Genomic DNA, 26570 nt, shown 5'->3' on the forward strand with positions numbered 1-26570 from the left:
TCAATACCTCAAATTATGGGTATGATTTAAATAAACAACAAATGTTTATGTACCTGTCATATTTGTACATCAATTACTAAACTCAATTATGCCTGGTAATTCAATTCTTGCCTCATAATTTGGTTCTTGTCTATAATTGATATTTATTGTCCTCTTTACAAAAACTCCACTATAAATTCTGTTGTGAATACCCTCTGGAGGTAGAGCGAAGTGATCATGGCGCTAAATATCAACTCCTTTGCTCGCATCTTCCACAACAGCTCTTTTTTCATCTTTTATATCTATTTTACCCTTTCAGGGTTCTTTTGAAGACCCTGACCTGGAGTTACACGCTGACTACGGTTCTTTGCGGGAATGGGACCCGCTCTCGGGGTTTCATAATTGGACGTTGTTAGGTATGCCAAGGGCTCGGCCTAAGAGTTCAGCTTGGCTTTGGTGGCCTAGGATCACAGGGCTTTGGTGACGGTGGATTGAAGGTCAGTGTCCCAGATGGGTGTGTCATGGGAGCTGGTACATCTTTAGTTGTGTGCCCTGAGATCTGAGACCTTTGGGCACAGAGCTCGAAAAAAGCGATCCAACAAACTTTTAACATCGTAAATCAGCGAGTTGTTTGTTATGTCTCCCCTCTTGCTGTGAAACAAAGACATCTCTTTCTCCATTATTAGGGAAATAGAGAGCCTGTGGTATGTCAAGTATCAGGTGAAACGTGAAGTCTTTGGAGCACTGCAAGTTTGTGCCTTTACTGTTGCTTTTGCTGCAAACTTGAGTGCTCGGTGACGGGTGCCAATGCTTTTTTTTGCCAGTGGGGGGAGGGGGGATTATGCTTGCTGCCGCTTATGCGTGGGAGGGAGAGGAGCTGGGGGGACTTTGGGGTTCTAACATTTAACTGTCATTCATTCTTTGGGGCACTCCTCTGTTTTCATGGATTGTTGCAAAGAAAAAGCATTTCAAGATGTATAATTGTATACATTTCTCTACCATTAAATGTACCTTTGAATCCTTTGAATTTTCAAACAATGTTTTTATATTACCTTGTTTAATTTCTTTTGATACATTAGTTAATGTTTGAATGTAACCTCTTGCAAACAACATCTGGGGTACTCCCTGTCAGAGTGGTTCCTGAGGATTTCTTAATTTGTGACCATATCCATCAAACTGTGTGGCCAGTTCATCTTCCATAATACAATCATGTTGTCCACCACAGTCAGCTATTTGGGCATTAAAATTTTCCCACAAACTATTGCCCCACTTCCCACTCCTACACTTTCTATTTTAACTCTGGATACACATTTCACTTGCAGAAAACCAGAACTAAATGAAAGTTGACATCTAAAGTATTTCATAATTGGCACTTTTAAAAGTTTCTTTTTAGTGCATCAGCGATGTGATACCTTGATTCTCTTCCCTGTATCTGACATTTTCACTTTCCTACTATCTCTAAACTGATGTCCCTCTTTGATTCATGGGCCTTGCAAATAATGTGCTACATGTCATCATGCATCCAGTACATCTGCATTGCCAGTTTAAATGAAATTCAGGAGGATTAAAAAATCAACTCCAGGCCTTCCAGGATCAGCTTCCATCACACTGCACACAATTAATGTTGGTAACACCTTGTTTGCATTTGAGTAAGGATGCCAAAGCTAGATTGAATCACCAGCTTAGCCAATATCCTTTCAGAGACTTTCCATTAAATAACACTGCAGCTTCCTCCTATTTGAATTTTTTCTGAGCTATGAACACAACACTCTATAACTTAGTGAACACAGCCACAGACAGTACTGAAGTGCAGATCCCATGAATGAATTAACAAACAGTGATGACAATCGTTTGCATCTTAGGCCATGCTGTTCCATCTGGGGGCAACACTGATACTTAACCAACAAGTACCAACAACAACCAAAAAGTACCTAGCTTTGTCTTGTTCATGAAAGCTGAATAAATCTAATCTGGCTAATTATTGTCTAATCAGTCTTCTTAGAAAATTAGCAATGTCTTGGAAGCTGTCAGCAAGAAAAGTTCATTCACTGATGGCCTACCTATTGATGATAAATTGAGGTTTGACTTGCAAAAGGTGCATTTGGCATCAAGGTGGCATTTGGACTAAGTATCACATCAAGTCACTGTTCATTACAGCTAAAATACTCAAATAAATGGAGTCATACCTGGTAGTAAGAAAGATATTGTACTTATTAGACTAGAGGATCAGAGGTGAAGAGGACCAGTAACTTTAAATTCCTGTGTGTCACTATCTCAGAGGACCTGTCCTGGACCCATCATATACATATGATTGCAAGAAAGCATGACAGTGCCTCTACTTCCTCAGGAGTCTGTAGAGATTTGGCATGTCATCAAAAACCTTGTCAGACTTCGATAGATGTGTGGTGGATAGTGTGCTAACTGCCTGCATTATGGCCGGTAATGGGAACACCAATGCCTTTGAGCAGAAAATCCTACCAAAGAAAGTGGATTTGGACGAGTACATCATAGGTAAACCCCTCCCAACCATTGAGCACATCTACAGGAGTGTCTCAAAGCAGTTTTTCTTGGCCCAACCATCTTCTGCAGCTTCATCACCAGTCTTCATTTCAGCATAAAATCAGAATTGCAGGTCATCACAGTGGTCCATTCCATTTGCAGTTTTTTGGCAAACGAAACAGTCATACCTGCCTTTACTATAACAAGACTTGGACACTATTCTGGCACGTGTCTGGTAACTGGCTTGTAAAATTTACACCATAACACTTTAATGGCTGTATCTAACTAGAGCAAATCTAATGGCTTTGACAGTTGCACCTTTTCCATTAATGACTCAAGAAGCCTTTCATCCCATGGACTCAAATCCAGTTCCAAGGGGAGCAATTCCACTTGTCCCATTCCCGTTCTGCTTGTTTCTCTGTTATTTTCTCAGGTTATTTTCTCTGCCAATCAACTTCCTTTTGATTGTATTAACCTCTGCAGAGGGGTAATTTTCAGTAGCCAATTAACCTGTTCATATTTCATTGGATTAATCAGAGCGTCCAGAGAAAGCTCACACCATCATGAAGACTATGCATACACTCTACATAGACAGCAGCAGAAGCAGTAGCTGCTTTGCACTGTGCTCTGTTACCATCTCCAAACCCATAATCACCAATAGTCTATCGATCATTGGTAGAAATTCACCTGGACCAGCCACATCAACACATGTGTAAGGAGGCAATGGATGGGCACTCTGAAGTGAATAACTTGCCTCTCAACCTGATGAAATATTTCCCACTTACCGAGACAAGTGTAACACAACTAAGTCCCAAGAAGTCCAAGATCATCCTAGTCAAATCAGCCCACTTGACTCACACCACACTACATATGCATTCTCTCTAGCACAGATGCACAGTGGCTGTGGCTGTTGTACCCTGGGCAAGTAATTGCACTGGATTTGTGATCATTTCCAAACTCCATTGCAGTTCTTATTAAAGTTAGTGGAAAAAGTACCTCTCGCAAACCCTTGACCTCTACCGCCAAGAAAGACAAGGACAGTAGGTGTATGGGAACATCACCACTTGCAGGCTCCCTTCCTAGCCACACAACATCTTGAGCTGGAAGTACATCACCAGTCAGTCTTTCATCACTGGATCCAAATCCTGCAACTCTCTATCCAACAGCAGCATGGGGCTACCTTCACCAAAGGATTGCAGGAGTTCAAGAGGATGCTCATATTCAAGTTCAAGGGCAATCAATAACCTGAAACACCAATTGTAAATATAAATCACATACTGCAAGGGAACAAGCTAAGAATTTCATAAATTCAAAGCAAATGTGGCTCTCAGAAATACTGTTTCCAAAACTATGAAACGGTAGCCCAAGCACAAACGAGAGAAATTCTGCAGATGCTGGAAATCCAAGCAACACACACAAAATGCTGCAGGAACTCAGCAGGCCAGGCAGCATCTACAGAAAAGAATATAGTCGACATTTCAGGCTGAGACCCTTCATCGGGAAAGGTGATGAAGAGTCTCGGCTCAAAATGTCGGTTGTACTGTTTTCCATGGATGTTGCCTTGCCTGCTGAGTTCCTCCAGCATTTTGTGTGTGTTGCTATGAAACTGTAGCATTTTTCTTCTCTGCCTGTTTTATGGCTAAAAAAATGAATATTTTTCAAGGCCAATATTGTACTCTCCAAGGAAGCCCAAATGATGTCCTGCCAATTTGGGTTTTGAGTGTAACAAACATTATACCCTTCACATGCAGTAACAAGAGGTTTCATATTTACATGCCAACAGGGAAACTGCACTGTCCCAAGACAGAGTGTCAAGTTTGATCTGCACTCATAGTTCAGCAGAGATACAGCACAGCTCGTACATGCCTCTAAACTGCCAAAGTAATGTTTCTTTTCAAAAGGCTTTGATCTGATTATTTGATTTATTTTCACAAATCTTACAATTGCCAGTCTACTATCAGGGATGATCCCATTCTACTGGTCTTCTTCCACAAATGCCATTCAACATGGTAGCGTAGCGGTTTAGCATGATGGGATTATAGATCGGGGTGGAGTTCAGAGTTCAGTACCGCTGTCCTCTGTAAGGAGTCGCTATATGTCCTCCCAGTCGAATGTGCGAGTTTTCCCCAGATGCTCTGCTTTCCTCCCAAAGTCCAAAGACGTGCCAGGTAGATTCACTGGCCAATGTAAATTATCCCCTGATTAGGTGAGTGTAAAAACAGGGTTGTCTGGGTTGCTGGGGCGGCGCTGCTCAAAAGGTCAGAAGGGCTTATTCCACACCTTATCTCCAAGTAAATAAATAACTTATGCCCAACAATGTTTTTTTAAATAGCCAGATGCTGACTCTAATTAACCCACAACCCAATTTCAAGCTGCCTTTCACCTCCAAGGTGAGATACACACCCTCTCTATAAGTGTCTTTCTGAGATCTTAAAATGGAGTTTAAGAAATCCTTTATCATTCACTAATAATTGTATGATGTATCCACCCAATGATGTTTAATGAATATACACTGTGTACAATAAAGGAGGAATGCCATTTCTCCCCATATCAGCAAGATTTGCATATTCACCCAGTAAGATTAATGAGGCTCACACACCCAACTTACAAACCGACTAGATGACTGTTCTTCTGCATTCCTGTCATATCTATTGCCTCACTTTCACCTGTTAATAAGTTGAACAAAATAACAGCACTACACTATGAGTCTCAAAGCAAAATGGCGCATCACATTAGAGAATCAAACCCCACAATTGATCATCCTCTCCCCTCGACATTGCTCAAAACCCAACAACATTCCTCCAAATCCTGTTTGCCTTTCTCTGTTTGGTTCTCAGTTATATTTTTGATGTTAATCATAATGTCTTGACGTTATCCCCGCTCATACTTACTACATTTTCCTTCTGAAATTCTGTTCTTACTCCATCTCAATTGATTCAGAGACTTGGCCTTTGATTCCATTTTTACATCTTTGTCAAGATGTACTTCACATGCACTTTTAATCCAGATGTTTCCCATCATTGGTCTGTCATTTTCCAATTAACTAATCCAGATCTCTTATCTGATATGACACAATTAAATAGGAACAATTATGTAAATTTGAAATGTTTACTTTAATTAAGTAGTTTTGAGTGACAGAATATACTGATGTGGGCTGCATTCCTATCAAAATGCAGTGAAGAAGGGAAAAGCCACATCATGGGCAACCAAAATACTAAGAAGGTTGAGGAGAGAGGAAATCTCATTGCTAAACTTTCATAATATCAGAAACGTGGGTCTATAGCTAAAGTTTTCCTCTTGGTCAGTCATTCCTGTCAGCTAGTGGCTGTCACAGGAGGTATTACTGTAGGTATTTAGTTGCAGAATGGTGTTACTCAGGATTTGTATAGAACATTGAACACAGAACATTCTAGACCCTTCAGCACAGGATGTTATGGTGACCATTTAACCTACTCTAAGATCAATATTTCCTTTACCTCCAATTTTCTTTCATTCATGTGCTAATAATCTTTTAAATGTTGTTAATATATCAGACTCTACCCACTACACCTGGCAAACATTCCATGCACCTACGATTTTCGGTCTAGGACAGTTACCTCTAACATACTACCTAAACTTTCCTCCAATCACTTTAAAATTATGTCCCTTCAAAATTAGCCATTTCTGCACCAGAAAAAAAAAGACTCTGGCTCTCCCCTCGATCTACGCACCTTATCACTTTGTACATCATTCCTATTTAGCTCACTCAACCTATCCTCATAAGACACACTGTCCAAGAGCAACCTGGCACATCTCCTCTGCATCCTCTCTAAAGCTTCCGCATCCTTCCTATAATGATGTGACCAGAAATGAACACCATACTCAAAGTATGGTCCAGAATTCCAAGGTTATCCCTATTATCTGCCTTGAACAAAGGAATAAGGTTTACCTCCGCCCAATCTTCAGGTGTTACACTTGTGGACAGTGAGGACGCAGAGATCCTCGCCAAAGGCACAGAAATTTTTTCCCTTGCTTCCCACAGGAGATATCCTGTCAGACCGTGGGGACCTATCTATCCTATTGTCTATCAAACATTCCAAAATATCCTCTTTCTTAATGTGACATGCTCGGGCACTTCAGCCTTTTTTACACTGTTCTCACATTTGGTCAATGTCCCTCTCATTGGTGAATATTGAAGTAAAAACTTCTTTAAGGACCCCCTGTACCTCCTCTGATTCCAGGCACATGTTTCCTCTTCTTTTGCTGATTGGTTGTACCCTCACACTGATCGTCCTCATGTTCTTTCTGGTTGTGTAGAATATCTTGGGGTTTTCCTTCTCATGTCCCCTTCTCATTTTCACAAGTCCATTTTTAAGCTCTTTTCTTGTAACTCTCATGAGCCCTGTCTGAGCCTTGCTTCCTAAAACTTGAGTATGCTTAGCTTCTTTAATTTTTTTCCAGAGATAGGCTCTGAATACTGTTGTACATAGAGACGTGACATGTCTATGTTGAAAATGCAAACATGTAGAATGACAGTTATAGTTATAACCATTTATTAAATTGCTGCTTATGCTCACAGTGAAGACCACCCTTTGTCATATCAGTGTGTCATTCCACTTGAGGTAAGATAACTTTTAACTCTGTTATGGTTCATCTTTTGATTTTGGTTAAAGTCCAAATGACATTTTTTGAGATATACTGTGTTCTGACTTTGCAATTTCATTTAAGACATGCCGTTGCATCAAGATTAAAGCTGGATTTTGTTCATCACTAGGTGAAGTGCAAATTTACGTTCACTCTTGATTCTGCCCTATTCAAAATATGGTGGAAATCTGTTTGTTAGGATTAGTGAGAAAACTTTGTTTTAACTAAAATAATTCAGAAGATCACCCAGGTACAGTACAGGATTGAGAAAAAACAAGTGTAATAAAAGTCAGTAAAGTGATTCTGGACAACTGACAGATAATCTTGTCTGTGCCCATTAATGCTGCATTTCTCAGGTTAAGTAGGCTATTTAAATGGAGCAGAGGAAATAAAACCCACTGCATTTACAGTCATCTATTCTACATTTTATTATTTGGCACATCTAAAAGAAAAACATGCATAGAAGAAATACATCAGTCAGAACCAATAAGAACATTCTAAAAATTCCTGAAGAAATGCTTAAAATTCTTGCTTCAATGCATATATCCTTTAAGTCACATCTTAATTATGATACATTTATATTAGATTCCTACTTATCAGGACCATATCTTTTCAGGGGGAATGTATTATTTGTTGAGTAGCAGCAAAGCACAAAGATCTAATAAAAGCAATATCTGTCATGTCATCTGCAGAAATTCTCTGATGAGTCAGCAATAGTTGGCCCTATAAAGGGAGGGCAAGAGAAAAAAGATCACACAGAAAGTGGTGGATGAGTGGAATGCACTGCCAGCGATGGTGGTGGAGGCGGACAGAACAGGGTCTTTTAAGAGGCTCTTAGATAGGTACATAGAGCTTAGAAAAATAGAGGGCTATACAGTAGGGAAATTCTAGGCAGTTTCTAGAGCAGATAACATAGTCAGCACAACATTGTGGGCCAAAGGGCCTGTAATGTGCAGTAGATTTCTATGTTCTTGTTCTAAATAGTTTGCTAGATTATTAGTTTTCAGAGGATGGACTTGGAAATCTGAGATTCTAATTTTGACTTTGTATTACCCTTCAACAGACTTTCCTCTGACAAAATATACACTTATAAAAACTGATTTCACAATGCTATAAACTTATCTCTCTTCAAATTACTCTAGAATCAAATGTTTTTCAACTAATTTAAAACATTTCTTATGAAGTTGGATTTACAAATTTTACCATCAACATGCAAAGATTAATGGGAAGTTAGATTATGAAGGTAAACTTGCACAAAATATAAAAAAAAACAAATTGCTAAAGTTAAAAAAAAATAATTATATGAAGTATTAAAGTGTGGCTAAAGTGAATGTAGGCCCTTGGAAGGTGAGAAAGTGGAATTAATTCTGCGTGATGGGGAAATAGCCGAGTCTTGAACAAATATTTTGTATCAGTCTTCACGATGGAGGACACATCTCACATACCAAAGAGAGACGCAATGAGTGTGATGAGAGGTGAAGACCATGATACAATCACTGTCACTAAAGAGATAATGATGAGCAAACTATTATAGTTAAAAGCAGCCAAATCTTTTGGTCCTGATGCGATGCATCCCAGGATACTGAATGAAATGGTGGTATTATAGCGTGCTTGTGATAATTTAGCAAAATTCTCTGGATTCTGGGCAGGTCCTGGTTGATTTGGAACACAACAAATATCATGCCATTGTTTAAAAAAGGTTGTAGACAAAAGGTAGGGAACTATAGGCCAGTTAGCTTAACATTTATAAATTTTATAATTGGAAAAGATGCTTGAAGCTCTCATTAAGGAAATCTTAAGACTTTAGAATAGAATGGTTCTATCAGGTAGACGCAGGAATGGTCCTGTTTGACAAAATTTCTGGAGTTCTGTGAAGATATAATAAGGTGCCACAAAAAGACCTATCAATAAGATAAGGACACATAGAATTGGGAATAATGTATAAGCATGGATGGAGGATTGGTTTACCAACGAAGGCAGGGAATTGCAAATAATGGGTGTTTTGCTGGCTGGCATCAGTGGTGATTGGAGTGCCATGGGGTCAATGCTGTGCTCACAATATGTTTACAATATAGATTAACAATTTGGAAGAGGGGCACAATTTGGAAGAGTGTAGTATCTATGGCTTGCTGATGACTCAAATTTAAGTGGAAAATTAGATTGTGAAGAGGATGTAGAGGGTCTACAAAGAGATATATAGAGAGGTTAAGTTACTGGGCAAGGATCTGGCAGAAGGACTACAATGGTGGTAAATACTAAGCCATCAACTTTGGAAGGAAAAATAATAAGATCAGACTAATACTTAAATGGTGAAAGCTTGAGGATGCTGTTATGTAGAGGGACATTGGAATGCCTGTGTATGATTTGCAAAAGGCTAGTTTGCAGGTGCAACAGGTTATTAAGAAAGCAAATGGAGTGTTGGCATTCAATGCTGGAGGGTTTGAATTTAAAAGCAAAAAGTTCATGTTGCAATTGTACAGGGTACTAGTGAGGCTGCACCAGGAAGTACTGCATGCATTTCTGCTGTCCTTACTTGAGTGAAGACATACTGGCTCTGGAGTGGTGCAGGGAGTTTCAGCAGGTTAATTCTGAAGACAAGAGGGTTAGCCTATGAGAAGACACTGAGCCACCTGGAATAAACTTGCTACAATTGAGAAGAATGAGGGAGGATCTTATAGAATCGTATAAAATTATGAATGGGGGAGATAAGATAGAGGCAGTAAAGTTGTTTCTACCTGTAAGTGAGACTAGAACTTGGGGACATAGCCTCAAGATTTGGGCAATTAGATTTAGATTGGAGATGATGAGTAACTGATCTTCCCAGAGAGTAGTAAATCTATGGAATTCTCTACTCAGGGAATCAATAGAGACTAAAGTGATGACAATTGTGTTGGGAGCAGTGAGTCCCAGCTCGTGGCTCATCCACTTTTTAAACCTATGCACATATACTGAATAATTGTGAATGTCTTTGCTACTCACATTTATTCAAGGTGTGTCAGAAATTCAGTATATATAAAATAAGCGACATAATTTATAACAGATTAAGAGTAGAAACAGGCTTCCACGGGCCTAAAACAATCAAAACAATTGAACTAATTTAATGAAAAGTAATAAAATTTTTCTCCCAGCTGTAAGTTTCTTCCCTTGAATTCACTGGGTGCACTATAGTTACATTAGACAGATTTGGTAGAGGTGTAACAGACAGATTTCCCACTCCAGCAGCTAAGAAACTAGTGGAAGTTTGTACTGTCCCGTTGTACTCCGTGTGGAGTCCACAGGTTCCCTGTATGTCTCCTGCAGCCAGTACACTTCTAAGCGTGAGGTTGTGTTCCAGCCTCCTTCTGGAAGTTGCCCAATTATGGCATATTTACAGTACATACATCACATAAATGGTCCCATTTTGTATGAAGGGGAGAGGAGGAGAACATGCATTTTGATGGTGGGCTAAACAAAAAAAAATCACGGCGATAACTCAAGCTGACATTACTATGTTTATAGCTTAGCATAAGCATAGAAATTGCCTGTCATTTTGCACGTACCAAATGATTTTGCATTCAAGCGAAATGATGATGAGAACTCATGTTTGATGGATTGCGGGTCATGATTGATCACTAGGAATGTCCTATAACTATATTACATTTGATTGCTTTGAAGACTAATACATCGTAACCTGGTTGATGAACATTGCCAGCGGAATGTTGAATCATTTTCCTTCCCATAAAAAAAAACAGACAAGAAAAAACCTTGCCAGAAGTCATCCAGAATACATTTTGTTTTTACAATCCAGTTGTCCATTAGCCAGACGTGTCTAACACTTGCAGCTGATTATTCCAGAGTACAGTAAAGTACTGATGTCTAGAGTTCACAGTGACAGCAATGAAGGCTTGATGAAGCTACAACAGAACACCTGAATAATTTAAACTGGCCTTTTAGCAGCATTGGCTTGGTCATTGGCATTCAAGAAGTGAAATATGAATTTCATTACTTAAAAACTCCAGTGCTGTGCTGACACAGAAAAAGAAGACAAATTAGACATGTCATTCTGTAGATCTTTGCAATCCAGAGCTTTCATTAAATTGGAGTCTGTTGAGTGTTTCCTTTATAACATTAAACTATATTGGTTCAATAAAGTAGCAGAGCCTGACACTTTGTCTTTTAAGTGGACAGTCATATGACTTTGCTATTCTTAATTTGACTTGTGTTCATCTGCTGAGAATTCTTGGTTAAAGGTATGCCCATGAGTGAAACCATAATTAATATTTAATAGATGCTGCTTTGAAATTGCTAAATTAATTTTAGTTCAGTTCAAACTTACAGTGTAAAAAACAGTTGTTCTAACAATTCTAAACTAAATGCCTACTTAGTTAACATATTGAGCGAATTGTCTGTTTAAATTGCCAAAAGTGCTGTATTAGTGTAATTAATTAACCTGTTTACAGTCCATGGAAAAGCTTTTTAAGCCCTCTGTTATTTTATACATAGATTTAAATGGGTATTGGTGGAAAGCTGAACCAAGCTGACAGAGAACACAAGAATGGAAAATTTACAAAGTCAAAACTAAATGCTGAAGGTTCAAACTAAAATGAGATCCCAAAATGCAGGAATTCATTCCTGACAAGCTGTCTTACACCACCGTAGGGCAATTTGCACTTTGTGCGCAACTTCAAAGAATCCAACACTCCTTTCTTTCAGTGGCTGCACAGGTGAATTCTTGCTGTAAAAAATAGTTTCAGGCATTCTTCATGTTCAGACACCACCTCTAATGATCAAAATTCAAGAAAACTATAACAAACTACTCTGCCTCTGTGACGTGTTGTGGATGAATGTGATAAAATTCCGAAATGCGCAAGGAAATTAATTATCCTGTTCAGTTGACGTATTGTACAAATTACAACAAGATCACCAGTTTAACAGCTCATCATTGTGTTGCATCAGAACTATTACATGGTCATATCAGAAGCCAAATACAATTTAAAATTCCAGAAGAAGACACAAAATGATACTTCAAAACAAAAGTCACAGATGCAAACTTAATTAATAGAATAAGCAGAAGAGATTAAGCACTTACCTGTAACTGCCAGCTCTGTTGTTCTTCTTACCACAAAGCTCCCAAACTTGAGTTCACATGTGTAATTTCCAACATCATCTTCTGTAACTTCACGAATCAGAAGATTGTCCCCCTTTTGGACAACAGATGGTCGCCAGGCCATTGACTTGCATTCCTGTTTAAATACCATGCTATACTATAGTATGTATTGGTGCTGCCTCTTAATAATTTTCATTTTTAACAAAACACCAGTCAAAGACAAAATAAATTACTTTTGGTACAAAGTCATAGATACCATCTTACCTTATACCATACCACAGGCTCACTGTCTGGGAGGATGAAATCGTCAGTGTCTGGACATGTAATCTCCTTGCTTTTACTGAGTTCAGCTTTCTCGAAGTATTTCATTTTTGAGTTGTAGCAAAGTCCTGTGTCATTTTCAGCTACAATCAGTGACATTGAAACCTTCATACAGTATGTGGCATTTCTAGAAGGGAGACAAACAAAGAAAGCAATTTAAAATCTGTGCATTCTGTCATTGAAATGACATTTAAACATTGCTTCAGTGAAGCTCCGATCAGATCATAAACAGATTTGCAGTAAAATGTGTTAATTGCTTGCATCTTGTATAAAATAAGTAGCAACTAGCTGCTGTTCAATGAATAGCATTTTCAGCTGAAGGTTTTACCACAGCAGATTGATTTGCTGGTTAATCTGCTAGTTAGTGTCTGTTTGAATTTTTACTTTACACTTGTAGGTCTCAATCAAGTAGGTTGTCATTGACATTAAGCTGTCAATCCACTCTGCCAGGGTACATCACGTGGAGCTTGAAAGCATTTCCAAGAACAGTGATTGTGCCCCTTGTATTATGCAGGGGTAGCTGTTGGCCAGCCCATGCCACACACTCATCAGGAGTCCCAACTTGGAGTTGGGAAGGAATTCTTCTTCTCACTTTGCTTTGACGATTTTAACTGATTGATGTTTCAAAATATTTCCAAAGCACTGTACTTGTGAAACAATAAAACAAAACAAAAACTGGAGTCAAAGAGTCAAAAAACAGGCCCTTCAGCCCATCTAGTACATGCCAAAAAATTAATCTACCTAGCTCCATTGAACAGCATTTGAACCATAGTCCTCCACAACCCTCCCATTCATGTACTTGTCCAAATAGACAATAGACAGTAGGTACAGGAGTAGGCCATTCGGCCCTTCTAGCCAGCACCGCCATTCACTGTGATCATGGCTGATCATACACAATCAGTACCCCGTTCCTGCCCTTTCCCCATATCCCTTGACCCCACTATCTATAAGAGCTCTATCTAACTCTCTCTTGAATGCATCCAGAGACTTGGCCTCCACTGCCTTCTGGGGCAGAGCATTCCACATATCCACCACTCTCTGGGTGAAAAAGTTTTTCCGCATCTCTGTTCTAAATGGCCTACCCCTTATTCTTAAACTGTGGCCTCTAGTTCTGGATTTACCCATCAGCGGGAACATGCTTCCTGCCTCCAATGTGTCCAATCCCTTAATAATCTTATATGTTTCAATCAGATCCCCTCTCATCCTTCTTAAATTTTTAAATGTTGAAATCAAACCGGCATCTACCACTTCCACTGGGATCTTGTTCCACCCTCTCAACACCCTAAGTGAAGATGCTCCCTCCCCCATGTTCCCTCTAAATGTTTCACCTTTTACCCTTAACCCATGACCTTTAGTTCCAGACTCACCCAACCTCAGTGGAAAAAGCACTGCACTTGTCCGATTGGTAACCCTCAAAGTTTCTAAATCTCTATCAAATCTTCCTTCATTCTTTCACACTCTAGGAATAAAATCATAACCTATTCAATCTTTCCTTACAACTCAGGTCCTCAAGTCCTGGTAACATCCTTGTAAATTTTTTCTGCACTTTTTCAATCTTATCAACAACTTTCCTGTAGGTAGGTGACTAAACTGCACGTTACTTCAAATTAAGGCTCACCAGCATCTTATACAACTTCAACATAACATCCCAACTCCTGTACACAATACTTCAATTTATGAAGACAAATGTGCCAACAGCTTTCTTTATGACCCTATCTACCTGTGACATCACATTCCAGGAATTATGCATCTCTATTCCCAGGTCCCTCTATTCAATCAGTGCACTTTCACTCACCATGTATGTCCCATCTTGGTTGTGTCCTCCCAAAGTGCAATACCTCACACATGTCTGCATGAAATTCCATCTGGTATTTTTCAGCCCATTTTCCCAGCTGGTCTAGATTCAACTGCAAGCTTTGATACTCTTTCTCACTGTCCACTTCACTCACAATCTTGAAGTCATCTATAAATTTGTTGATCCAGTTTACCACATTATCATCCAGATCGTTGATATAGATGATAAACAACAATGGACCCAGCACCGATCCCTGTGGCAGTCCATTAGTCACAGGCATCCAGTCAGAGAGGCAACCATCTACTAACACTCACTGGCTTCTTCCATGAGGTCAATGTCTAATTCAAATTACTACCTCAACTTGAATGCCAAACAACTGAACCTTCTTGATCAATCTCCCTTGTTGAACCTTGTCAAAGTCCCTTCTAAAGACCATGTTAACACCATCCACTGCTTTGCCTTCATCAACTTTCCTGACAACTTCCTCGAAACCTCTATAATTAAATAGACACAATCTACCACACCAAAGGCCATGTTGACTATCCCTAACCAGTCCCTGATTGGCCAAGTACCTACGTATCCGGTTCCTCAGTACACTTCCCATTAAATTTCCCACTACTGAAATCAGGATCACCAGCCTATAGTTTCCTGGCTTATTCTTTGTGCCTCTCTTAACCAACAAAACATTAGCTATTCTTCAATGCTCCAGCACCTCACCCATGGCTAGGTTTTAAAAAAGTATCTCCCGCTGAGACCCCCTGCAATTTCCATGCTACCCTTCCACAGGTTCCAAGGGAACACCTTGTCAGGTCCTGGGGATTTAATCACCCTAATTTTCCTCAAGACAACAAACACTTCCTCTGCTGTAATCTGTATACAGTTCATGACCTCATTTCCACTGACAGTGAATCCGTCTTTCAAGTAATTACTTAAGATCATCCTGATCTCTTTCAGCTCCATGCATAGATGACCACTCTGATCTTCCAGACACCAATTTTATCCCTTGCTATTCTTTTGCTCTTAATATATCTGTATAAGCCATTAGGATTCTCCTTCACCTTGTCTGCTAGAGCAACCTCATACCTTCTTTTATTCTTCCTGATTTCCTTAAGTGTTCTCCTGCATTTTATATACTCCTAAAGTACCTCAACTGCTCATTACTGCCTATACCTGCTATGCATCTCCTTCTTTTTCTTAAGCAGGGCCTCAATATCTCTTGAGAAACAAGATTCTCTGTTATTCTTGCCTTTTACTCTGACAGGAATATGTAAACTCTGCACTCTCAAAATTTCACTTTTGAAGGCTTCCCACTTACCAAGAGCATCTTTGCCAGAAAACAACCCTTCCCAAATTCACACTGCCAAATCCTTTCTGATACCATCAACATCAGCCTTTTTTCAATTTAGGATTTCAACCAGAGGACCAGACCTATCCTTCTCCATAAATATACTGAAACGAACGACATTATGATCACAAGATGTTCTCTGACACAAAGCTCTATCTCATTCCCCTGTAGGAGATCTAGTATGGCATTCTTTCCAGCTTGGACCTCTATGTACTGACTATAGAAACTTCCCTGAACACACCTGATAAATTTTATCCCATCCACCTTTTTTACAGTGTGGGAGTCCAAATCAATACGTGGAAAGTTAAAATCATCTATTATCAGCGGTGTGCAGTCTCTCTACAAACTGAGACTGAAGGGTTATCTATAATATAATCCTATTAAAGTGATCATCCTTTGCTTATTCCTCACTTCCACCCATACAGCATCAGTAGATGAGCTCTCCAGTCTGTCCTGTCTGAGCACAGCCGTGACATTTTCAAATAAAGCAACTTTTTACAGTTTTTGAATGTCACTATAAAGAACTACTTAAGGAATTTTGCAAAGCCTAGACAATGTTAAGATGAAGTGAAGTTCTTCCCGAGCCTGGCTGTGAGGGGATGTTTGGATATTCCAGAGGCAGGTTCTCACTGCTACACCAGCTAAGACCTGCTCGTGCATTGTCACTTGACTCCAGCAATGAGAAATCTGTGACAAATTGACCCACAGGTATTACCTCTGTAGAGAAACTTCAATAATCAAATGTCTCTATTGTTGCCCAAATCCAAATACTTCTCTTAACTCCCAACACTTTTAAAATGTTTTTCTGTGAATTTGGAGTTGGTTGACTGGTCATTCATTTCTAAGTTCATGACAAACTCTCTCAGGTGCTCCATCAATACTTCTTCTTTAACTCCGGTCCTTATATACCTCTATCCCCCACCAGGAAGGTCTCCAAGCTCTCTGTTTCTTCCTGGATTCCAGACCCAGCCAGTCACCTTCTACCACTACTCTTCTCCGCCTTGTGGAATTAGTCATCGCTCTTAACAATTTCTCCTTTGGCTCCTCCCACTTCCTCCAAACTAAAGGTGTAGCCATGGGCACCCGCATGGGTCCCAGCTACGCCTGCCTTTTTGTCGGCCATATGGAGCAATCTATGTTCCAAGCCTACACTGGTATCTGTCCTCCTCTTTTCTTGCGTTATATCGACGACTGGATCGGCGCTGCTTCCTGCACGCATGCTGAGCTCGTTGACTTCATTAACTTCACCTCCAACTTTCACCCTGCCCTCAAATTCACCTGGTCTATTTCTGACACCTTCCTCCCCTTTCTAGATCTTTCTGTTTCTATCTCTGGAGACAGCCTATTCACCGATGTCTACTACAAACCTACAGACTCTCACAGCTACCTAGACTATTCCTCCTCCCACCCTGTCTCCCACAAAAATGCTATCCCTTTCTCTCAATTCCTCCACCTCCGCTGCATGTGCTCTCAGGATGAGGCCTTTCATTCTAGGACAAAGGAGATGTCTTCCTTTTTTAAAGAAAGGGGCTTCCCTTCGTCCACTATCAACTCTGCCCTCCATCGCGTCTCCAGTATTTCACGCACTTCTGCCCTCACCCCATCCCCCCGCCAGCCCACCAGGGATAGAGTCCCCCGGTCCTCACCTATCACCCTACCAGCCTACAGATCCAATGTATAATCCTCTGTAACTTCCGCCACCTCCTACGGGATCCCACCACCAGACACATCCTCCCCTCCCCCCCACTCTCAGCTTTCCGCAGGGGTTGCTCCCTACGTGACTCCCTTGTCCATTCATCCCCCCCCATCCCTCCCCACCGACCTCCCTCCGGGCATTCATCCCTGCAAACGGAAGAAGTGCTACACCTGCCCCCATACTTCTTCCCTCACCACCATCCCAGGCCCCCGACAGTCCTTTCAGGTGAGGCACCATTTCACCTGCAAGTCAACCGGGGTGATATACTGTATCCGGTGCTCCCGATGTGGCCATTTATACATTGGGGAGTCCTGCCGCAGACTGGGAGACCATTTCGCCAATCACCAGCGCTCAGTCCTCTAGCAGTGGCAGGATCTCCCTGTGGCCACACACTTCAATTCCACAGACCACTTCCACTCTGACATGTCTGTCCATGGCCTCCTCTACCATCAAGATGAGGCCACACGCACGTCAATGGAGCAATACCTTATCTCCTGCCTAGGTAGCCTCCTACCTGCCAGCATGAACATCCAACTCACAGACCTCCGTTGATACCCCTACCACCCCCACCCCATTCCCATCTATAATTTTAGCCTGATTCTCTTTCTCTCTCTTTCTCCCCTCACTATAATCTCCCCCAGCCCTACCTTTCTTTCTCTTTTATTTCCCATAATTCTTCACCTTCCCCCAGCCCATTTCCCTCCAGCCTAACACTTCCCAGCTCTCTACTTTATCCCTCCTGCTATTTCTTATACCCCCTCGACCATCCCATGTTACTTCACTCCTGATGAAGGGTTTTGGCCCGAAACGTCGTCACTACCTCCTTCCATAGATGCTGTCTGGCCTGCTGAGTTCTGCCAGCATTTTGTGTTTTTATTCTCTTCTATAACTTCCTCTTTTACTGCTGTGGGATTCTCTCTTGGCAAATGTTACACCTCATGACGCAGTCACCAATCTTACAAGTTGCCGTAAGACCATAAGACATAGGAACAGACTGAGGCTATTTGGCTCACTGAGTTTACTCTGCTATCCCCTCATGGCTGATTTATTATCCCTCTCAATGCCATTCTCCTCAGTTCTCTCTTACACCTTTGACACTAATCAAGAACCTATCAACTCCTGCTTTAAATATATCCAACAACTTTCTCTCCACAGTCGTTTATAGCAATTAATAAAATAGATTTACACCCCCCCCACCCCCCAGCTAAATAGCTAAATAAATTCTTCCTCATCTCCGTTCTTAAAGGGAGGTCTTTATATCCTGGGGCAGTGCCCTATGGTGCTAGGCTCCCCCTTTATTGGAAACATACTCTCTATATCCACTATCATTATTTAATAGTTTTCAGTGAGATCCCCCGCTTCATTTTTTCAAACTCCAGCAACTACAGAGCCATCAAACACTCCTCATACGTTAACCCATTTCATTCCCAGGATCATTCCCGTGAAACTCCTCTGGACCCTTTCCATACCAGCGTGTCCTTTCTCTGATAAGTCAACCAAAACCCCTCACAATACTCTGATCTGATCAATGTTTTATACAGCCTCAGCATTATATCCTTGATTTTATATTTGAGCCCTCTTGAAATGAAAGTTATTGTTGCATTTGCCTTCCTTACCACAGACTCAAACTGCAATTCACCCGTATTACATTCTAAAATATTTTTTACCGGTCTTCTCAAGACAACCTCATCTGCATGGGCTGTTTGCAGAACTAAAATGATATGGACAGATGGCAGGAACCTTAGGCTAACAGACCATGTTGTTTCTTCAAATTAGGTTGGCGTCTTGGTTATGTCAACAATATGCTTCCTGAGCATGGACAATATTGCTCCTCAAGATGCTGGCTATATACTAGTTAGAATAACAATGGTCTTAAACCTTCAATATTTTCTTGTGCTAAAAGTCTGTGTGTAGCAAAATGCTTTCTGATACTGGAAAGGCAATATCCATCACAAGAAGAAATAACCAGTGTAACCCCCTGGGTCGCCTCAGGCTCGCTCAGCTCGTTCTTGTCTAGGGGGAGCAGCCTTCGGCCCCGCCAAACTGGGTAATCAGCTGGTGTGGATGCTGTGTGATGTCCCCGCCTCACCCAAAAACAGACAGTACACCATATGCGATTAAATGAGTACAATTTATAAAGGTTACTATAACTAAGTGATTAATAACGATACAGTATATATGAAGAGAAAATTAAAGAAAAGGCGCCAAACTTATCAAAGTCCAAACCACTTCGTGCACAACCGTTGGAGCTCAATTTCTGAAGTCTTCTGGCCACCATTCGATCCCCTCCGAACTCCTCGACTCGCAGCTCAGGACCCTCCGAACTCCTCGGACTCTCCAAACAGCTCAGGACCCTCCGAGTGGTCAACCAAGCACATCTAGCTTCATCCCCCCCCCCCCCCATCCTCGGAGAATCTCCCGGCCTCGGACCCCCCTTTGGGGTCCGATCCTCGCCCAGCTTAGAGCATTGCGTCCTCTCTCTCGACCCCCTCGCGCCGATCTGCCCAAAAGCCCGTCAACAAAAGCTTACAGACTCAGAAGAAAGAACATTAATCCCCATTTGGTTTACAAAGGAATACCATTCTCGTTATCAGTAAATTAGCATTCCTGCTAGTTAACAAAAAAGAAGAAACCCTCTTTACACCAGGTTTGTAAAACGCATTAACTTTTAAAACTCGGTCGCTGTTGGTGATGAACAAGGTTGTAGCATGTTTTGGACTTGTCTCTTAATGCAAGATTCTGCAGTGCTGATTGCCACTGTTATTTTTCTTACCATTGTGCCCTATTGTAGCAAAATGGTGCATAGAAGCTAGGGAAAGTACATGGATAAATTACTGAAGGCTTCAATTCAACAGGGCTTGATTGTTATTCCCTCTGTCGACTGTTCACTCTTAACAGTAGTTTTAAGTAATCTCTTAGGATAGAGCAGACTATTTGTCCTATCATGTTGGCTTCATGTAAAACAATCCCACAAATCCCAGCACCTATCAGATTTCCTTTTAATTTATTCTCAGTCATATGCCCATCAGCTGCTCAGAGTTCTTGGCATTCACTTACACTGCAGCTAGTTTACAACAACCAATTAATCCACAAGCACATCCTTGGGACATAGGAACAAACTGCAGCATGAGGGTAACCCATATGGTCACAGGGAAACTGAAGAACTCCATACAGATTGCATAAGGCCATGATAGAACTCATGTGAAGCAATAGCACCAAATGCATCACTTTATTAAAATACTTATAGATAGTAATGTTAATATTCATGATTTTAAATTGGTTTTGTAATAGAACATGAACTGACCAATATTTACATGATTTATTTACAAGGAACACCATATTGAATCATTATTTTAAATGGCGTTGTCAATGCAGTAAAACTTTTGGTTGTAAACTTTATAATCACAGTATCTGCACTAAAAATTTCATAATATATTCAGTCATTTTGTATATTCGAAGTTCAAACTAAAGTTTTTTCTTAAACAAAGTACATATATCACCATATACAACCATGAGATCAGTTTTCTTGTCGGCATACTCAAAAAATCTACCTGATATAACTATATTAGAATCAGTGAAAGACTTCCCAACTAGGCCATTCAATAGAAGATAACAAACTGCAAATACAAAAGGAACCAATAATATCAAAAAAATATGCAATAAATATCAAGAGTAGATGTGCTCAATATTTGGGAAGGCTGTACCCATGTTAGATTGGGCCGTATTCACCACTTTTTGAAGAATTTTCCGTGTAATTTTCCGTGGGGTTTCCATATCAGATTGTGATGCAGCCAGTTTATATACTCTCTTCTACATATCTATGGAAGTTTGTCATAGTTTTAGATATTACACCAAATCTCCACCAATTCCTAAGTAGAGGCGCTGCCATGCTTTCTTCATAATTGCACTTATGTGCTGGGCCCAGGACACTTCCTCCAAAATAATAACACCTAGGAATTTCAAGTTGGTAATCCTCTCCACCTTAGATCCTCCAATGAGGACTGGCTCGTGGAACTCTAGTTTACTTCATCTTAAGTCAATAATCAGTATCTTGATAATGCTGATTTTCAATCTCCCTTCTGCATACTGAATGATCACCATCTTCGATTCTGCCAATGACAGTGTTGTCGTCAGCAAGCTTGAATATGGCATTGGAGTTGTGCTTAGCCACACAGTCATGAATACAAAGTGAGTAGAGCAGGGGATTAAGCGCACAGCCTTGTGGTGCACCTCTGCTGAAAGAGTTCATGGAGGAGATGATGCTGCCAATGTGAACTAACTGGGTTGACAAGTTAGGAAAGTCGAGGATTCAATAGCACAAGGAGGTATTGAGGCCAAGGAATTGGAGCTTATCGACTGGTTTTTTTTGGGGGGGGGGTGCAATGGTATTGAATATCAAGCAGTAGTCCATAAAACACATCCTGATGTATGCACCTTTGCTGACCAGTTATTCCGGGGTTGAATGAAGAGCAAATCAGGCAGCATCTGCTGTGAACCTGTTGTTCTGGTAGGTTAATTGGAGTCACTTCTCTGGCAGGTGTTGATATGGTTCTTCAGTAACCTCTCAAAAGAGTTCATCATTGTGGATGTAAGAGCTACTGGGTGATAGCCCATGAGGCGGGTCACCATGCTCTTCTTGGATACTGGTATAATTGAAGGCTGTTTGAAGCAGATGGGTATTACACACTAGCAAAGCGAGAAGTTAAAAATCTCAGTGAGTACACAGCACAGGTCACTAGTACGGGCTGGATGCTTTTTAGAGGAACATTTCTAAAAAAAGGTTGCATCTCTTGTAACTTTCTTGGTCATCAGACATGAATGCCTTGGATCAGACTCTCAGCAGATTTCAGAATGCTAGTGTGAATATCAGTTGAAAAGACTTAGTAAAATAGTCCTGAAATCACACAGCATATCAACAAGTGTGACAATCAGTTATTAACCAAACACTTTGGTTCCACGCATTTGCAAGTCTTGTTAAGTCTCAGTAGACAGGTGAAGGCTGGTCTTCAACAACATCTTTCAAGGTCCTCCCAAATTATCTTTATTTCACCTTTGAATTGTAGTTGGGCAAAAACTGATGATTAGCTGAATTAGAGAATGCAATAGTTCATTGAAATCTCATCAAATATGGAATGCGAGCCAACTCTGCTTCAGGATAACTTTGATTTAGCCATATTATGAGCAAAAATGATTTACTGCCTGCAAAATTGTGTGTGGCAGGGATTAATTTTACAACAGGTTTTTCTATTAACTTCCATTCCTGTTATTCTGCTAATATGAATATCAAGCAAACACAGCTCAAGCCAAACATGCTCTCCTCTAGTACAGTAACACTTGAAGAATCTGGCATATTTAGGATTGTGGTAGTGCCAGATCAACAGATTTTCTAGGCTACTGTCTGTTACTTCAATGAATATCAAATCAAAAACTTGCCATTCATGTAGTTTTGCTTTTTACACGGTGGGTTAATACATTTTCCAGTGAACGCAGTGAGCTTAAAGAAGCTGAAAACACACAAGCACTCCAGACCGCAGCTCCAGCTGCAAACCACGCATATTCTTGACCGCATTCCTCAGTCCACTCCCCAGACTCCTAGCTGCATAACTTGTTTGCACTCCGGACTCTTGCCTTCATCAGTGCCTTTTGGAAGGATGAGTGCTCCATTACCGTGTGAAGTTTCTTGAGTACTCTGGTTTCCTCAACCATACCAAAGATATGAGACTTGTAAGAATAATAACTATGGTACATTACCCCTGGTGTTATTGGCTGGTGGAAGAACCAGGTTGTGCTTGACAGAGTCATCTCTGAATGCAAGTCCATTGCTCCCAGAACATGGCAACATGACTAGATGGGATGGATAGAAAAGCAGGCATATGGGTCACTGGCCTTCATCAGTCAGTGTGTTAACTATAATAGTCAGGGAGCCATATTGCAGTTACATAAAACTGGTGACTAATCACCATTCGTTTACTGAGTCGCTGTGGAATCCAAACTCCACCATGTGTTGAAAATACATGTTCCCTACAGATAACATTCAACTGCGTTTCCCTCTTATATTGAATCCATTTTTAACTTTCTTCCATCTATGTCCACATTTCCTCATTGCTTCTTTTCTAATTTCATTATTTTAATCCAACCTGTTTGTTTTCCTCTTTCAACGTACGAGTGGGTGTTGTTCTGTATGACAAAGGGAATACAGTTTGTTTTAACCATCCAGCTCCAGGAACTAGATCCTAGTTAATGACAGCACTGCTCTTAACTCCTGCTTCAATAGTATGTGTTAGACTCAAACTCACTCAAAAGAGCACAGTTAAAATGCCACACTCCGCACCAATTCCCACATGTAGTCCCTGGAGCATGATTACCCATTCAATAAATACAGCTGATATTGAACATTTAAAACTAAAACAGAAAACACTTTCCACACAGTGGCGCTAACAATTGATGGGTGAAACAGGTGTCTTTTAAAAGACTACTGAAATTCATCCTGAAGAGCCTGAGCACAGAGTTTGAAAATGTTCTTCCTCTCTGCACAGGAATTAAGTGTGACACAGTGGTACAGCCGGTTGAGCCACCAACTCACACTGCCAGAATGCTGAATTCAATACTGACCTCAGGTCCTGTCAGTGCACATTCTCAATGTGGCAACATGTGTTTCCTCAGATGCCCTAATTTCCTTCCACAACCCAAAGATTTATGGGCTGGCTGGTTAATTGGCCACTCTAAACTATTTCCAGTTTGTAGGTGAATGGCAGAATCTAGGGTGAGGGCTGGGGATAGTTGATGAGATTATAGAGACAATAAAGAATGGGATTTATGGAAGGATGTGGGGGGGTGCTTTGGAGTTCTAACGTCTTCTGTCATTCATTCTTTAGGCCTTTTCATGGATGTCTGCGAAGAGTAAGAATTTCAGGTGGTTTATTGTATGCGTTCTCTGATATTAAATTGATCCATCAAACCACATAATTAGATGAGAGATGGTCAGCATAGACCAGTGGTCAGTGGGCAGAAAGGCAGTATGTCTCCATGACTATCACCTTGGCACCAACTGTTTATTCCACAGTATTCTAATCATCCAGATCCCTGCTTAATAACTCTCATGTGTAATTCAATAGTGAAGCTGCAGGACAGGTTCCAACTGCCCTGATACTGAGAGCTGGCTGACAACATTATTTCATTGCTCATATTCAACAAACATAAAATAATGATTATCCTTCTGTCAATGACAACTATGTAGAGAGTTCACTGCTGCCAAACACCCACAATTTTTCAGAACTCCAAAAACAGCTTCTCTACATCTGCTTCAGAGCATCTCTGCCCTTAAAGAATTGCACATGATCAACTTCACAAAGCATTTCTTTTACTTCAGATGAAAGATTTTTTTACAGCAACCTGAACAATTCCTTAGTTCTTTATGCCTTCCACACTTAGCTTTAGTTCAGAGAGATACTTAGCAAAGAATTGACCCAGCACGTGCTCCAGCTTACTGTCTTTGCACTATATCACTTCACCTAATGTTGGCCTTATTGAATATGAACTTTACCTACCAGTGAACTGACATACTACGAGCTTCAGTAAGCAGCAGCTAAATATAATAATGGAACCAATTAATTTTGGCTTTGACTTGAAGCATCAGTATTGACTAATCCATCAGCCATTTTTCTGCTCCATGATTGACTGGCATTATACATGTCACGGATAAATCGGTCATCGAATGATAGATATATAGACTGACAGAGAGTGTGATGGATAGAGACAGAGACAAACACGTACAATCAGATAGTGAGTTAGATTGTTAGATAGAGCAATCAATACAGCGATTGGCAAACCAAATCAGAGGAAACAGCTAGGTAACTAAACAGGGTGATAGATAAGTGACTGCATTAAGGAAGAAAACCTAATAAATTCTAATAAATATTCAATGTGTAATTCAGAAAGGTCATTGCATGTTATAAACTACTGAATTCACTAATTGTAAGAACTGTTAACTTAATAAATATTTTGCACCTCAAGAAATTCATAAGACCAATATAGCAAATCTGCCCCCTTAAGACATCCCCTTAAGGGTATCTTGGGAAGGGGAAAAGAGAGGGTGAAATAGAGTCATGTCTATTCTTTTTATGTGAACATTGATCCAACAAAAAAATGTAGGGCAATGTGAAGTGAAGAATGTATATTTATTTTCCTATTCTAATGACACTGTAAATGAGATCTTAATGTGCAGTAAAATTTGTTTGATTTCAAGAATAAATATGATAGAAACAGAAGAACATGAAGGAAATCAGTTCCTTCCTGGAAAGGGAGCTGCTAACCACAAGTCCTGACCCACACATTAAGGTTCAATCATTGCTCTACACACCCATGCAATAGCTTTTAAATTCAGTTCAACAGGAGTAAAATGTCTGAAGATTGGTGGTGCATGTAATGTCCTGGAGCCACGTTTCTGCCAGAATGAACACACAGCAGTTCCTCATTTCCTGCAGCTGCAAATGAAGGTGTTCTGCTTTGTAACTCAAGAGATTAAACTAATTCAAAGGAAGATACGGCAGTCTGAAGTATGAGTCTAACTTTGTGTTTACCTTTAAGTGAGGCATAGACATGTCACATGGTAATGTGACTTTGCATACAATTCACATATTTCTATATATAACCTATAATTAAATGAATAAGAATACTTAATCAACTATTATATGAGGGGTGATTGATAAGTTTGTGACCTAAGGTAGGAGTCAATTTTAGAAAACCGAGCACGTTTATTTTTCAACATAGTCCTCTCCTACATTTACACACTTAGTCACAGTCATGGAGTATACGGATCTTGGAGCTCCAGAAAGTGTCCACAGATGGGTGATTGATAGGTTTGTGGCCTAAGGTAGGAGATGAGTTATACAGCTCCCGTTACATGCACATGCAGGTGAACTCTTAGAGTGATTATGCAGGAAGTTAATAACTCATCTCCTTCTACCTTAAGCCATGAACTTGTCAATCACCCCTGATTAACTAATGACTTATTAACTTCAAACTTTCTGCATAATCACTCAAAGAGTTGACCTGCATGTGCATGTAAAGAGGGCTGTATAACTCATCTCCTTCTACCTTAGGCCACAAACTTATCAGTCACCCGTGCTGTAGACACTTTCTGGAGGTCCAGGATCTGTATCCTCCATGACCGCTGTAAATGTAGGAGGGGACTATGTTGAAAATAAATGTGCTAGGCTTTCTAAAA

At 40.4% G+C, this 26570-nt stretch overlaps 1 protein-coding gene across 1 annotated transcript in view; it reads right to left on the reverse strand.

Moving 5' to 3' along the window:
* The window catches only part of LOC132393208 (interleukin-1 receptor accessory protein-like 1), a 1367875-nt gene that overhangs the window by 628976 nt on the left and 712329 nt on the right, over positions 1-26570 (reverse strand). Inside the window, exons 4-5 of the mRNA XM_059968177.1 lie at positions 12452-12635; positions 12170-12323 (exon numbers count right to left, since the gene is read on the reverse strand). Of these exons, the coding sequence (XP_059824160.1) occupies positions 12170-12323; positions 12452-12635 (338 nt within the window). The remainder of the gene's footprint in view (positions 1-12169; positions 12324-12451; positions 12636-26570) is intronic.

Source organism: Hypanus sabinus, chromosome 4 (assembly GCF_030144855.1).
Source record: "Hypanus sabinus isolate sHypSab1 chromosome 4, sHypSab1.hap1, whole genome shotgun sequence".
Taxonomy (NCBI): Eukaryota; Metazoa; Chordata; class Chondrichthyes; order Myliobatiformes; family Dasyatidae; genus Hypanus; species Hypanus sabinus.